We start from the raw sequence: 15,585 nt of genomic DNA, 5'->3' as shown, positions 1-15,585 counted from the left end.
AAAAAAGAACATTCTATAGTTGCACTAGTAACTATAGTCCATCATTTATAATAGTCTGCTTTTAAGATTTCTATTTCATTACTGAAATTATCATTTTATTCATATATCATTTTCCTGGTATCTTTAGTTCTTTGTGCTTTTCTTTAGCTCTTTGAGAATATTTAAGACAATTTTAAAAAAATTTGTCTTGTGTGACAGAGTCTGGGCTTCTTTGTTGAAGGATTCTGATGTTTTGTCTTGCTCCTTTGATGTGCCATTATTTTCTGTTTCTTTTTATGCCTTGTAATCTTTTGTTACACACTGGACATTGTGATGTTTTTATATATATGTTAATTCTAGAATAGTTACTGAGGTGTCTGTTATTTAAACTTGTACCCAGGTATGACAAAATTTTCAAAACTTTGAGGGAGGGAGGGGGGGGAGAGGAGAGGGGGGAGGGAGAAAATAATGAAGGGAGGGAGGAAGGGAGAGAGAGAGAGATGGAAGCAGGGAGAAAAGAAAAATGGAAACACTTTACAGTCTTTGCAGATTGGCTCTGTGCTGGCTGGTGCTCTTCTTCAGACCTTAGCCAGGCTAACAATGAGCCTGAAGAACAGCCCAAGGCTAAAGGGTTAGGCCTTTTCTGAGCGTGTGTTTTGTTCTAGATTTAATAAGTGGCCTTAGTTTACACAGATCCTAATGCCCCTTTTCTCCTGAGAAGCTGTCTTTCTTCCATGGCATGCATTCCGTTGCACGTCTTAAAAGGTGGTAATTCATTGCCACAGGCAGCTGTGATTTGATTCTTCCACTCCTTTATCTGCTCCATCAGCTGCTTTTCCCTGCAGCGCAAATTTTGGGTGGGGAGCTAGAACTGGTTTAGTCCTTCTGTCACCAGATAGATTGTTACAGGCATATATGCACCCCATTATTGCATAAGGGTTACTCTGTTCCCTACAGAACAGGACCTGTGACCTACAAAGATAGCTAGGCTGGTTCCTTTTCCAGGGGGGTGGAGCAAAGGCAAAAGTAGTCACCATGAGGCTTTCCTACCATTTTTCAGTTGCCTTTTCTAGATTTGGTGCTCACCCAGTTACTGGAATCCTTCAACTGTTCTCCAGAGATCTGAGTAAGATAGTTCTGCCAGGTTTTGCTTGCCTAAATTCCTGTGGAGTGTCTCAGTCTGTTATTTGGATTTGAATGACTTTTAATTACGTCCAATGCCCCGATTGCTCAGAACCATGATTTTCTCACCTCCAGGGACATTCTCCTCCAGGCATTTTAGCTGCTGACTCTCATAGCCCTGTTAAGCACCTGAAAATGCAATCCATCCACAGGTCAGAGTCTCTACTTTCTGACACCAGTCTCTGGCCCTCCCCATTTTTAAAATCACAGCATATGTTAGTTTGTTTTGCAATACATTTACTGGAAGGTTTTGTCAAAATGTACAGCCCTTTCATTAAGTATTTTGAGACGACGGGGGTGGAAAGGAGGTAAGGCATGGACAAAGGCTCACTTGGGAATCTAAGCTAACTATAGATACCAGGGTCCCAGTAGTAGTGGAACAGCTACCACCACTCCACCAGACCTGGACCACCGGAGAGCCTCCAGGTCTCTGTCTCCCTGACTTTGGCCTTGGCCAACAGCCTGCTCTAGCTCGTAGCCTTCTCTTACTTAATCTGCACACACTCGAGGGTTCTTTATTTCAACCCCTCCCTACCAATCTGAACCCTATATTCTCCAACCCTTGATCTTCTGTTGCACCTACTGGTTTGATGCCAGCCTGTGGCTTCCTCCTGACTGTTGTTTTCTGTCAGGCAGAGACTGCCACCTGCACAGATCCTTCCTGCTCAAAATTTAGCAGTCAGCCTTCACTCCCTGGGACACCTAAGACACAGTGTGGGACCTTGGTTTCTATAGTTAGTTACATTCCCGTGAGATTTTGTCCATGTCCCACCTCCTTTCTACCTCCCTCTTGTTAAATACTTCATGAAAGGGCCGTGCATTTTGACAAAGTCTTCCAAAAAACATACTGCAAAACCAACTAATGTAACATATTTTATGATTTGAAAAAAACACCACCCAAACTAAAAAAATCCAAACTTCGTTCTCCTCAAATTTGGGGCCTGTCCTTTTCTCCTCACTCCTAGGTGATGACCTGGCTTCCTACTTACCGGGCAAGGTAGAAACCCTTGATACAGCAGCTGGCTCCTCGCTGCATCCACGAACTTCCTGCATCCACAACCTTCTTTTCCTTTGTTACAAGGAAGATGGGTATGTACTCCCACTTCATCCCCACTGGGCTGAATAATTCCTTTACTTCCTTTCTCAGGAACGCTTGCAGGCCTAATCCCCTATGGAAGCTTCCTATTTCAACAGTTAAACTTGTGTCTTCTGTTAAAACAGAATCTACCACTGTACCTTAACTCCACCTCCTCTTCCAGCTGCTACCCTTTCCCCCTTCACAGCCGAACTTCCTCCTGCTCCCTTCTCGGCTAGTATGGTTCCCCTCCAAGTTGCGCTCTCCAAGTCCACTAATAACCAATGTCAAGAGAGTATTTTTGACCTTAGAGTGGTATTCTCTGCTGCCGTCCCCTCCCACCACAGCAGCTGTGGCCGATCTTCCTTCTTCATGCCGGGGCCCCTTCCCTGAAGTTCTCTTAACTCCTTCTGTAGTTTTAATTATAGCACACACTGATCTGCCTTCCTTAACACGTAACAATTTGTCTGCCACCTTCTTTTATTGAAGAAATGAGTTTACTCCTGCCACAGGAGATCCTGTCTGCTCTGGGTCACCTGGGGAAACCAGTCCTGCAGTGCCCGCCACCGCTCTGCCGCCATGGACGCAAGGACGCCCTTAGCTGAACACTAAACGGGTGAGCGGCCCCAAAGAACAGAAAGTCCCTGTCTACCGCAGCTTATCAGAAAACCCACAAACCTGACAAGGAGAAAACAGGGTCTGATAACAGATTGACTCCTTTTAGGAGCATTACCAAAGCCATTTCTACGACACTGCTTTCTGCCTTCTGCCCTCCAGATCAGCAGCTTTCCAACTGTTTCTAAGCATACCTGTGAGCTGACTTTCTTGGGAGAACCTCTTCACACGGGGCCCACCTTCCTATCTGTGTCCTCTCTCTCCCCTCAGGCAGAATAATAAAAATTCACTTTTCCTCTGGGCCGGTCATTAGCAGACACAAACCGAGCCTGTGCTTTCAGGTCTCACGCGAGAGAGGCTGGTGACCTTCTCACCTTCCCCTTGCATGCTAAGGCCACCCTTAACACAACTGGGGGGCTACTGGTGTCCCCAACGTTGGCAGCATGTTTGCATCTTGCTGGGTGTCACTGGGTTCTGCAGCAGAACATGATGTGGGCCCACCAGTGAGCAACAGAATGCTCGCCTTTTGGGAAGCAATGATCACACAAGGGCTCTGAGCAGCATGCTATGCTGCAAGCTGGCTGTCGCAGGTTACTGGGAAGGAATAGCTCATTTCAGAGGAGAGACAAAACCAGACTCTGAGTTAAGAGGCCGAGGATTTTAACAGTCATGTTAAACCTGTCATGTTAAACAGTCATCTTTTAACCTTTCTTCATCCTGTTTGGTATTTCAGTTAACTAGGAAAAGTGAAAGCCTCTCTCTTCTGGTCTGCACTGCTCGCCCTGCCTGCGCACATCGAGAGTGGATACGCTACATCCTGAAACTTAATTGGCAGCCAGACCAGGCGTCCCCAGGTGGCTACACCGATTTCTGAGAACCGTGCTAGATGCTAGGAAAATGAAATCTGGAGATTCAGCGCTTGCTCAGGGTCACTGAGTTGTTGCAGAGCGGGGCCAACTTAGGCTTCCTGACTTGTCCGTGAGCCAGTGTATTTCCTCTTCCAATTAGGATTAAGAGGCAGTACTGGGAGATAAAAGGACCCATGTCAGTTCTGGATATGCCAGTTTTGTCCAGTTTGGTGATCAAAAACTCCCAAGTCATCAGAAATTATTAATAATTGGGTTGCAAGAACTCTCAAATGTTACTTTCTTCCACTTTGAGGGCACTTGCTGGGTTCAGGGGCTGGTGGTTCTGTGGTTTAAACGCAGCCTTCCTGTTGGCGAGCCAACACTTACCCTCGAGACTCATCCTTTCCACTCTGGCACCAGAAGGGGAACCAGGGCCTAGAAAGTAACTCAACACTCACAGATTTGAGAAGCTTTAACAAACTTCCCAATCTTACAAATTCAACTTTATATGAAAATCTTGTGGAGAAAGTCATTGCTTTGACCTTTTCCCTCAGATAGTGAACACCGGCCAACATGTTTTAATTTCCGAATTTATTAAAATGATTAACCTCAATACTGCAAGTGCATGTACAAAATATTTGTAAAAAATGTTTTTTAATGAAACGTTAAAGAACTTACCTCAAATGCTGAAAAATTCCTTTTTCATTCTTTCAGTACAAGGAATACATTGTTATCTCAAAAGTATTACAACTCAGCAACACAATTTAAAACAGTGATTTGAAAAATGATTGAAAATTGAATACTTTACATTTATTTCTATGATCATTTCCTAATTCTTACAATGCCAAAATCTTTACCAATCATTGCATAAGCTCAAGCTAAGTTTTATTTAATGCAACCTCCTCCAAACTGGTCTACAGTACGTGGATGCTGCCATTCCACACACTGAAGTTCTACAGCAGATCTAGAACAGTTCCGAGGCCCCTACCTGTAAAACAAACGGAAATTAGGTTTCCTTAGAAGGCATCAACAGTGGCTGCTGAGTGCTTGTGCATACCAACTCCTGAGAGGCAGTGATTTGTCACCAAATGTCACTGCTCCAAGACCCATGGGAAAGTCAGCCTCAAAAGTTGAGGACCCAATAAAATTTAAAAAAACATAAATAAGTTACTAAAATTAAGCTAAAAAATGGAGAAAAGTGGGAAATGTGACGTTTTATTACTTTTTAAGACTGAAATGGCTATTGTTGGTATTCAAAGAAACATTTCAATACTTAGTCTCTGAACCTCTTCAAAACCTTCCAAGCTCAGGTAGGAATGGAAGAGGTGACCCACTGCTCTCTGGTAATTTCCAGACTGAGAGTCTAATCTTTATCTTCCTTTAGCCGCGTGTGTCTCACAGGCTTCCTGCACAGGGACCCAGAGGACCCAACGGGTCTGTAAAGTGCTCCGAGTGCCACAGGAGACGCTGCCAAGACTGTGCGGCCGCCGTGTGAGGGCAAGAATTCTACACGTGAGCAGCGGGCATGGGCAGGCGGGGAGGGACGCCTGCCATGTGCTGCCATACCAACTCCTGAGGGGAGAAACGGCACCGCACAAATGAGGACAAGGTCACATCACGTACAGAAGTAATTTCTTAGGGAACACAGGAGGGAAAAAAACAAACACTAAATTTTAAAAACTTTTATGAACATCATTAATTTCTATTTGGAAGATAATGGCAACGGTTTTAAAGAACTTAATTCAATTGTCCCCAGAACCTGGAAAATTGTAGGAATCAATCCATAATAGCAGTAAGCACTGAGGTTTTCTCCACTGACCTTTACATTGTCTGCAGATCCTTTCAAAATTTGAAGACCTGGGCTACTTTTCTATCGAATTGATTTTCCTTAGAACACTGTATACCTGAAAGCACATATTCACATTTCCCAGAAACAAAAAGACCCACTGGTGTCAAACACCTGTCACAGATTTACACTCCCGAATTCTTTGTTCAATAATTTGCAAATTAATCCAGAGAAATCCTGAAAGAGCCTGGTATCGAACATAAGTAGTAATCAAAACTTTGCTCATTAAACTTTTTTTCTCAAAGTGCTTTAAAAAAAATTAAATCTGACTCTTAACTGATAATAGTCAAAGTATCTTTGATATTTCATTTCTAAACTAACATAAAGCCAAGAACTCCCACTGATGCAGTGCTTAAAACTATATATTTATAATTTCCTATTTTATTGGCATGAATATTTCTAAACTTAAAAACCTTCCTGGTAAGTTCTTTTAATTTCTTATGACAAAAATTTCTCACAACACACAAATATTTACAACATGTACATTGTTTTCAATTCTTTACATTGAATTTCAAAGACAAACATTTTTATAGGTTACCACAGAACAAAAGCTGTGACTCATGTTTTTATTTCATAAACTATTATAAGTTAAAGTGAATAGATTTTTTTTAATATTCCTTGTAGCATTTTACAAGTGCAACAGAAAACTTGAAGAACCAAATTAAGATAGCTGTAGTTCATTAGATAAATGTTGCTTGTTGTCATCACATTGTTCACAGCAATTTTTTGAAAAATAAGCACCAATCATTCTTGCAAAGAACAATTTTATCTAAAAGGATTGAAAAGTGTTAAATACAAGGCCTTTAATTTACATGACAAGCAATAAATACGCTGTATGGAAACATCCCGCACACTGCTACCCTCATACATGTAATGTACTGAACAGTGAGCCGCCACACGTGTAATTTTACTTTTTTTTTCTTTAAGAAACCAATTTGACTCCCACCAATGGCTCGCTACTTTAACAAAGGCTACAAACAGTACACCTGGGCCAGCAAACAGTGTGAAACCGACAAAACTCCAAGGGGGGAACATCTAGCAAATAAATCAAAAAGCCAGAGATCATTGCTGGTGATATTAGCATATACTAGAAAACCTTAATATGCTGCTACTATGATTTGTTTTAAATTATTGTTTAGTCATATATTAAAGAGCCAGTTGATGCTCTTGAAGTTAAAAATTGTGTAGCCACATTATTGTTCTCATTGTCCTGTGTGGAAAGTTGCTAGCACTGTACAATTTTGCTTGAGCCTTTATTTTACAACAGGGCTTTATCTCTAATTCAGAATTGCACATAAGAAGGCTATTTAAAAAGTACAATAAAAATTTGCACAAATCAGACTGAAGAGTCAGTACGCTGTACACTTTCTACACTATTCTGCTGATAAGTGAAGAGACAATAGAGGTGCTGCCACTAAAATGTTTCGGTTGAGGAATAATCGACTGGAATTTTTTATTTCTTTAAAGAAGTCATCCCGGGTCAAATTCAGACCAAGAGCTCATGCGTTAAGCCTCAAAGACTGATCTTCTCTTCTCCTGGAAGAAATGTCAATATCTATAGAGTCTTTCCCAACTATTAGCCTCAGTCGCTTGGCTGGAGGAAGAGGAATGAAATCGTCTTCGAAGTCATCATCATAGTCATCCTCCTCTTCCTCGCCCTCCGAAGAGGAGGAATCATCTGTACTTTCCTCCTCGTACTGACCATAGTCATCGACTCCCATTCGAGACTCCAGGAGAGAGAGCGTGTCACTGCAGCACACCCCGTTTTCATGAAGACCCTCTGCATATGACCCCCTGCCTTCCTCATCCCGCTTTAGCTGGATTTTTAATTTTGTAGAACTACTGCCTGGTCCTGAGTTAAATCCATTATTAAGCTTTGCTACGTAGAGATTATTATCATTTTCATGGTCTTTACTTAACTTGATGCTTATTTTTGAAGAATTCATCCCATCATTCTCTTGGTCATTTGTCTTGCTGCTGCTATCATGGCGCCTACGGAGAGTCAATTTGGGAATCCCAGAGTTATTTTCTAGGATTAACTGTGCATCGTATCTTGTGATCCGCCTTTTCTTTTTACTTCTTGCAGTTCTGAAGTTGTCTTTTGTTTTGAAGCTATCAGATGTAACAACTGAACAGCCAACAGGTGAAGGGGCACAGTCCGGGTAGCCCACAAGCACGCCGCCTGGGCCACTGTGCCCACCCTGCTCAGAGTGTGAACCCACCACGTCTGGCACCACGCCGTCTCTTCCAGGGGACCCGTGCACCGGAGCGGACTCCTCTATTTTTGCAAATTGTTTCACAAGTTTTCCCTGTCGTGATTTCTTTTTTGACAAGCCAGTGTCACTCTTATGACACTTTGCTTCCCCCTTTTGTGCAATTTCACGAGCCAGTTCTTCCTCCTGCACCACAGGACTTGGCTGCTGGTCACTGTCTGAGCAAGGTCCCATGACGCTGCTTTTATAGCTATCCAAAGTATTTGGTTCCAGCTGGATGTCAGAGGCCTCCTTCAAATTCATTCTCGTCCTCATTGACCGCCTGGTTGTGTATGTGCAGGGCGAGCCCTCGCCAGGCAAATGAGCACCTTTCACAGAATTCTGTTTGTGTTCTCTTGCTGCGTGTCTAGTTAAGCACCCACTAGCACCCACTGCAACTTGTGCTGGTCCCTCTGATTCCTTATCTTTTTTAATGGGTAAATTTTTATACAGAACTACTTTAGGCTCTTTGAGTACTAAGTCTCCCACTTCAAGTTTTCTTGAAGCATTCTTCTGCTCCAGTCGTTTGCAATGATTTCTTAATTTTATCTTTGAAAGTAAAGGCTTTGCAGGCTTTTTCAGTTTCTTTGGTACCCTGGAATTATTTATATGAGTTAGTTTAGATGAGGTAGAGTTGGAAGAAGGTGGAATTCTTGACATAGACTGCCTTGTTAATGTTCTGCTCTTGCTGTTCTTTTTTACACCAACTGAAGATTTTCGGTTAGAAGCTGTGAGGTTAAGAAAAAAAGAAAAGAAAACAAAGATAAACGACAGGCATGGTATCACAATAGTGTTCAACAAAACAAAGTAAAAAAGCCAACTATGACCTATGAAATATTAAGATCATACTGATAAAGGACATAGACCACCCAGTTCAGCTTTTGCCAGTACATAAGCATCCCTGTGCGGCTTTTAAGTTCTAATTTCTACCTCTAATCAATGGAGCATCTATTCTTTTTTTTCTTTTTTTAAAGATTTATTTATTTAATTCCCCCCCCCCCCCCGAGGTTGTCTGTTCTCTGTGTCTATTTGCTGAGTCTTGTTTCTTTGTCCGCTTCTGTTGTCGTCAGCGACAGGGGAAGCGTGGGCGGCGCCATTCCTGGGCAGGCTGCACTTTCTTTCGCGCTGGGTGGCTCTCCTTACCGGGCCCACTCCTTGCGCGTGGGGCTCCCGTACGCGGGGACACCCCTGCGTGGCGCGGCACTCCCTGCGCGCATCAGCACTGCACATGGGCCAGCCCCACACGGGTCAAGGAGGCCCGGGGTTTGAACCGCAGACCTCCCATGTGGTAGACGGATGTCCTAACCACTGGGCCAAGTCCGTTTCCCTCTACTCATTTTTGAGGTAAGTAATTTTATAGTTCAAGAGCTCTTAGCATCCCAGGAACCTAGATTTCACTCTAAGCTTGTCCTTAATCTATCATGACATGGGTCTAAACTAAGTATTTTTCCTGATTTAATATTGTGCCATTTAAAAGATTTGGAGGAAAACTAAGTAAAAATCAGTCTCCCAGCCTCCAAATTCTTCTTTACCATCATTTTAAATATGATTCCACAATCCATTACCCAATTAACATGAAGTATTATTACTTATCTTGGCCAGAAAAACAGAATATACTTCTAATGGAATCTCAGAAACAAATTCTATCACAATGGTTTCAAACAAGAAAAACGGCCCTTAGTATCATTTATTGTTATTTCCAATAGACCTGTATCAAAAACAAAACAAAATAAAAAGAAACTACACTGTTTCTAAGTTGTCTCACCAACTCTGCAAGGGCCAGAACTGTACAACTGGGGGGCTGTCAACTTAAAAAAGCTGCAGGGAGGGGCAGAGGACTTGGCCCAGTGGTTAGGGCATCCGTCTACCACATGGGAGGTCTGCGCCTCAAACCCCGGGCCTCCTTGACCCATGTGGAGCTGGCCCATGCGCAGTGCTGATGTGCACAAGGAGTGCTGTGCCACGCAGGGGTGTCCCCCATGCAGGGGCGCCCCACGCGCAAGGAGTGCACCCCGTAAGGAGAGCCACCCAGCACGAAACAAAGTGCAGCCTACCCAGGAATGGTGCTACACACACGGAGAGCTGACACAACAAGACAACACAACAAAAAGAAACACAGATTCCCGGTGCCTCTGATAAGGATAGAAGCAGTCACAGAAGGACACACAGCGAATGGACAGAGAGAGCAGACAAATGGGGGGGGGGGGCGGAGAGAAAAAATCTAAAAATAAAATAAAATAAAAAAGCTGCAGAACTTACTGGGCCTTATCCCTTCAGTAACTGCCTGATGCCAAAAATCAAACTGAAAGAGGAAAGAAGCACGCCTCTAAAATCATACGCTCTCAGAACAAGGAGGGATTCAAAATTCTATCCTCCAAGGCAAGGACACAGGACAGTTATGGCAATCCTCATGGTAATAACCCCTGTGGAGAACTAAGGTGACAGTTCCAGGATGTCTCAGAAGGCTTGTATGGAACCTGAGTTTAAATCATCTGCTCCCACAGCGAGCCTCTGACTTTGCCATTAACTGCCATCTTTATTTTTTCTCTGTGTTTACATTCTGGACCTTTTATGCAGTTTTATAACTGAGTCAATTTCTCAGTTACTTAGTTACCCCCACACCCCAACTGAAAAACCTCTTCCCAATCAACACACCTGTTTAAGTCATTCACTGGGAAAGCTGAGGTGAGATGACCAAACTAACAATCCTCTCTCACTAGAAACAGGAAGAACAGCGCCCAGGGACAGCGCCGGGCACTGCCTGCCGCAGCGAGCACGGGAATCTTGCAGACAAAGTCTCCACTGCTTGTTACAGGCGTGAGAGGGGCCAGGGCAATTTCTACTTTTTCTGCATGGCTAAGGAAGTTTCTATTCATTTTTATTGTAAAAAAAGAAACAAGAATGTACAACTAGCATTCCAAAAATATCAAACCACCAATTCCCTGTACTCAAGGAGTGGCTGATAAATGGCTTCAGGGTACCCAAACCAGCAGAATTCAGAGGACTGAGAGCCACTGATTGAACCAAGAGCATATTTAGATGTGGGGGCTGCTGCTGAAGTGGCAACTTAGTTTAGACTAGTAGGAATAGTGAAGTTTGGATACTACACAATTTTATGCAGAACTACTTGCTAGACTGTATCTAGAAAATATAAGGATATTCAAGGAACTGTTTTGTTAAAGAATTCCTTTAGGTGTACAGGGACTAACGAGATGTGCTTGTTGATGTAAATACACTAGTGTTCTCCTGGTTTCCATGCAAAATTCAAGACAAGACAGCATCTGCTCGGCTTTCTCAGATGTGCCCGATGTTCCTTTGCTCACCCTGTAACTCTTCCAGAACCACCGCCTGACTGTTCTCAGCGGTCCTCTTGCTTTTATCTTACCTTTCCCCACACCATTCTCATGAGACCTGTGGTCACCCCTTCGGCAGTCCTCGCTGCATCTGGAGCCAGGCTACACTCCAGTGACATAGCCTTTGCCAATCTCTTTGCCCTGATATCCAGTACTTTTCAGCCCTTATCTGTCTTCATTTTTCTGCAGATGTGACACTGACAACTGTGTTTTCTTGAAAAAACCCTCTTCCCTCAACTGCCTGCAAGACCACCCTCTTGGGGGGATGCTGTCCTTTGGTCTCCTCCTCCCCTCCCTGCCCTGAGGCAGTGCTTACTTCCTGGCTTCTTGAAACTTCACATGTTCTTGGGGTGGTCAGCATCCACTCCCCCATGGCTATTCCCATTTACATGCAAAAAGGCCCTAACCACCCTCTAGCCTGATCTCTCTCTTGATCCCACCAAATGTGAGATGGATGGGAATGTGGGTCTTCCTCAGGCTGCCCCGTAAACCCCTCATCCTCAACACTGTCTAATCTGAACTCACCCTGTCACCCCACAGCTGCTTCCCCTTCTGTGTTATCTGACCTGGTCAATAATACCAACCTCCACCCAGCTGCCCATGTCAGAGACCTGGAGGTCACCTGGATTCCTGCTTTCCCTCCCGAATGGCCTCATTCAATTAACCACTGGGTCCAGTGGAATCCACCTGGCAATGTCACTGGAACCTGTCTACTTCCCTCCCTCTCCACTACCATAATCTCTTGCCTGACCTACCTACCACCTTGCCCCCATCTCTCCTCTTGCTTTCCCAAAAATCCATTCTCTACTATGTAGCCAGAATGATTTTCCTAGCACCTAATGTCATTTCTAGGCTTTAAATCTCTCCATGACTTAATGCCCTAAGAATAAAGTTCAAAAATTTTAAACTAAGGTGTCATCTCTTCTCATTTTTTACTCCCAGTATGACAAACATTACTTATTCAAGTCCTATACTCATCTCCGTATCTTCACTTATGAAACTGCCTTTGCTTTGCGTGTGCTTCACTTAGCCAACTCCTTACCCCCTTAAGTCTCAACTTTGGAAAAACTTCTAAGAGCCTTTCCTGAGTCCCTCTGCAAGACAGGCTGCCCTTCCTATGTTCTCTCACAGCACCCAAGGCTGCCCCGACTCAGGCACTTCTTATTGGAATTCATTAGTTGAATCCCCATTTTATGATGATTCTGAATCTGTGCCTTCCCTTTCCACCCTCCACCAATAGATTCCTTGTTAGCTGATAGCAGCAAATCACTGACAAAGCACTTGTGTTTTTTATTCTAGGCTGACCACAAAACAAATGCTACATAGTATTTCAACAGATTTCATTACAGCTTATTCATTTATGTATTCTGTTGTTTGAAAAGCAGTATCTCAACCCAAAAGCCCTGAAAAAAGTAGAAAGCAAGTCACCAGGCAAGAAAAATGACAATTCTTAAGACCAGAGTTGACAATGTGTCAAGAGTTCTTCACTGTTCTAAGAAGATGCTACACTGTCTTTGGGGGTTTGATAATTTCAGTGACAATAATGCTAAGGAAGGAAGACCATGGCCATGACAAACTAGAAAAGAGTATATCAAGAGAGAATTTAGGGGGGCGGCGGACTTGGCCCAGTGGTTAGGGCATCTGTCTACTACAGGGGAGGTCCACGGTTCAAACCCCGGGCCCCCTTGACCTATGTGGAGCTGGCCCATGCACAGTGCTCATGCACGCAAGGAGTGCCCTGCCATGCAGGGGTGTCCCCCGCGTAGGGGAGCCCCATGCGCAAGGAGTGTGCTCTGTAAGGAGAGACGCCCAGCGTGAAAGAAAGTGCAGCCTGCCCGGGAATGGTGCCGCACACACGGAGAACTGACACAAGATGATGCAACAGAAAAAGAATCAGAGACTCCTGTGCTGCTGACAACAACAGAAGCGGACAATGATGATGCAGCAAAAAGACACAGAGAATAGACAACTGCAGTGAGGTGGGGGGGAAGGGGAGAGAAATAAATAAATCTTAAAAAAAAAAGAGAGAGAATTTAGGGTGCAGATGGAACTCCCACATGGGAGGTCCCACGTTTGGTTCCTGGTGCCTCCTGAAAAAAACCAAAACTGAAAAAACAAGCAAAACAAATGAAAAAACCAATTCAGGGAAGCTGATGTGGCTCGGTGGTTGAGCGCTGGCTTCCACATATGAGGTCTGGGTTCAATTCCAGGCCTCCAGTAGCTCAAAAAAAAAAAAAAAAGGAAATTTAGATTCTGATAGAAGTGTAGCTAAGATATACCCATGGCCATCCTTACTTCAAATATTATGTGTGACTATCATCGCCTGCCTGGTAGCTGAGATGAACCCAAATGCATATAAACTTAAGACAGCAATTTCAACTGGAAATAGATCTTTTTCTTAGCAATCATTACATAGTAGATGCTGGGCAGAATGGCCCACTCAGTATTCTCTCAACCCTCATGAGCACTCGCTGAGATGCTATCGGTACGCATTAAGTGGCAGAGAGGTGTTCTGAATTTAGGTCTGTGGCTCCACATCTTCAGTTCTGAACCACTCTATTACACTGCCCGTAGAGTATAACAAGGAGTTATGCTGTTAGTCCTACGCATGGGTACGGACCATCCTCAAAATCAGAAGGCAGTCCTGTATGGACATCAAAACTTACAGCCCACCAAGACAGTGACAGACATGACAGCAGCAAAATAAAGTAAAAGCCTCCTGAGCATGGCTCTGTACGGACAGTACTGGAAATTCACACTGTCAACGTGAACCAAGATAATACAAGGGCCACACTCTTTTCCATCTTCAGGACAGGATGATCCAGAAAACTCTCAGTAGGAGTTGAAAGATCCTAGTCTTGAGGAGTTTAGCAGGTATAGCCAGCGGCTTTCATCCCACATGACTGACACAGACTCGTTAGGGTTGCTGAGAGCCGTGTTGGACAAGACTTTGAGGCAGCACAAAGACTCAGCAGAAAGGACTGTTAAGATCAATTAGTGATGTCTGTGATGGGTGAGAAAGAGAAGTGGAGATCCAATATGCTATCTCTGCAACAGGCACTCCCTAGCGGCTCCTGCACTGACTGGCAGTGCTGGCAGTCACCGTGACCATATCCCTACATTGTACTTGAAGATCTCTGGGCTCTCTGGGGTCTCACCACATTGCAGCACTAACTACAGTAGGCAGCCCAACCAACGCAGCACGACAGGCCTGAAAGACTAGAATGTGTTTCAATAATGGCATTCATAATTCAGATCTGTGGACTGAATTTGTGAAAATGGGCATAATGTCATCTCTCCCGGGAAACTACAGGTCAAGTTGTGGCTCTTCAGACACCTTTCAAAAAAGGACCTGCATAGAAGGAAGAAGTAATTTCTCCTCCAATCAGGCAGAAATATTATCTTTAAAAATAACATACAGGCTGTTCTAAGCAGCAGTTCCTCTATCAGTTGCTAAATTCTAAATGGTGAGGTGCGGGATAAAGATTGGCAGCCTAGAAAAGAGAAGGCACTCCAAATCTACACATCAATGCATATTCACTTCCTTTGGGAGAGAATATCTGGCAGTACTGGCTTTTCTACCATCTGTTGTTTAAAAATGCCTTTCTTTCAAACAGGTAGAAGGATAAACATCAAAAGAAATACAGCCTGAACAAATACGTTAAGAATTTGAGGAAATTTTATGTGAACATGACTGGACAATAGCTGCAGAGAGGACGGCAGCCAGCCTGCAAAGGCAGTTACACCAAGCCTTGAATTACTCAAAACAATTATTCTGCAGAAAGGCAATTTGAACAAACCAAACATTCTAATATGAGTAGTCACTGGAAGGTGCTATTTCTATTCTGTAATGCTGAGTCTATAACTAAAAAGGATTAAACTTCAAATATGTCTTTAATAGTCTGCTCTGTAAAGGACTTGTGTACTTGTCTTATCTTGGAGCTAGAACATAAGCTCCTTGAGGTAGGGACCTGACTCTCAGACATCTTTTATCTCCTTAGCAAGTAGCAGACTTTTAAAATAAATTATCTGGTTTATCTGTAAATATTTCCTAGATGCTTATATATTAACTAGTATACTCAGCACCTTCCAAAAAATGTGTATTCTGATCTTTAAACTAATTGGTGTACTGAGTTCATTCATACACCCTAGTTATAAAAAAGTTGATGCACAAAGAATACAAAAACACCCCCTTGTACATCACAGAGCCATTCAATGCATATGGGCAGCCTGAAGTGTTTTAAGTATGGGTATGCACTTACAGCATGAGCTTCACAAGTCTCCAGTTTCACCAAGGAGCCAGACTCAGAGAACAATCGTTCATTACACTGCATTTATTATCAGAACCAGCAGTCAACGTTGAATGATTGACTAACTGTGCTCTCTTGTTCATGGTGAACATTAAAGACTGGAATGGGAATACAATATTGTTTTT

The 15,585-nt window shown here is 43.4% G+C and overlaps 1 protein-coding gene across 15 annotated transcripts in view; it reads right to left on the bottom strand.

The window, feature by feature from the left end:
- Nucleotides 1-4,275: 4,275 nt before the first annotated feature.
- The window catches only part of KMT5B (lysine methyltransferase 5B), a 71,971-nt gene continuing 60,661 nt past the window's right edge, over nt 4,276-15,585 (bottom strand). For all 15 annotated transcript variants that reach the window (XM_071217933.1, XM_071217929.1, XM_058305072.1 and 12 more), the window contains one exon: nt 4,276-8,525. In XM_071217933.1, the coding sequence (XP_071074034.1) occupies nt 7,045-8,525 (1,481 nt within the window). In that variant the 3' untranslated portion in view covers nt 4,276-7,044. The remainder of the gene's footprint in view (nt 8,526-15,585) is intronic.

Source organism: Dasypus novemcinctus, chromosome 10 (assembly GCF_030445035.2).
Source record: "Dasypus novemcinctus isolate mDasNov1 chromosome 10, mDasNov1.1.hap2, whole genome shotgun sequence".
Classification (NCBI taxonomy): domain Eukaryota; kingdom Metazoa; phylum Chordata; class Mammalia; order Cingulata; family Dasypodidae; genus Dasypus; species Dasypus novemcinctus.
This window is presented reverse-complemented; position numbering and strand designations above follow the sequence as displayed.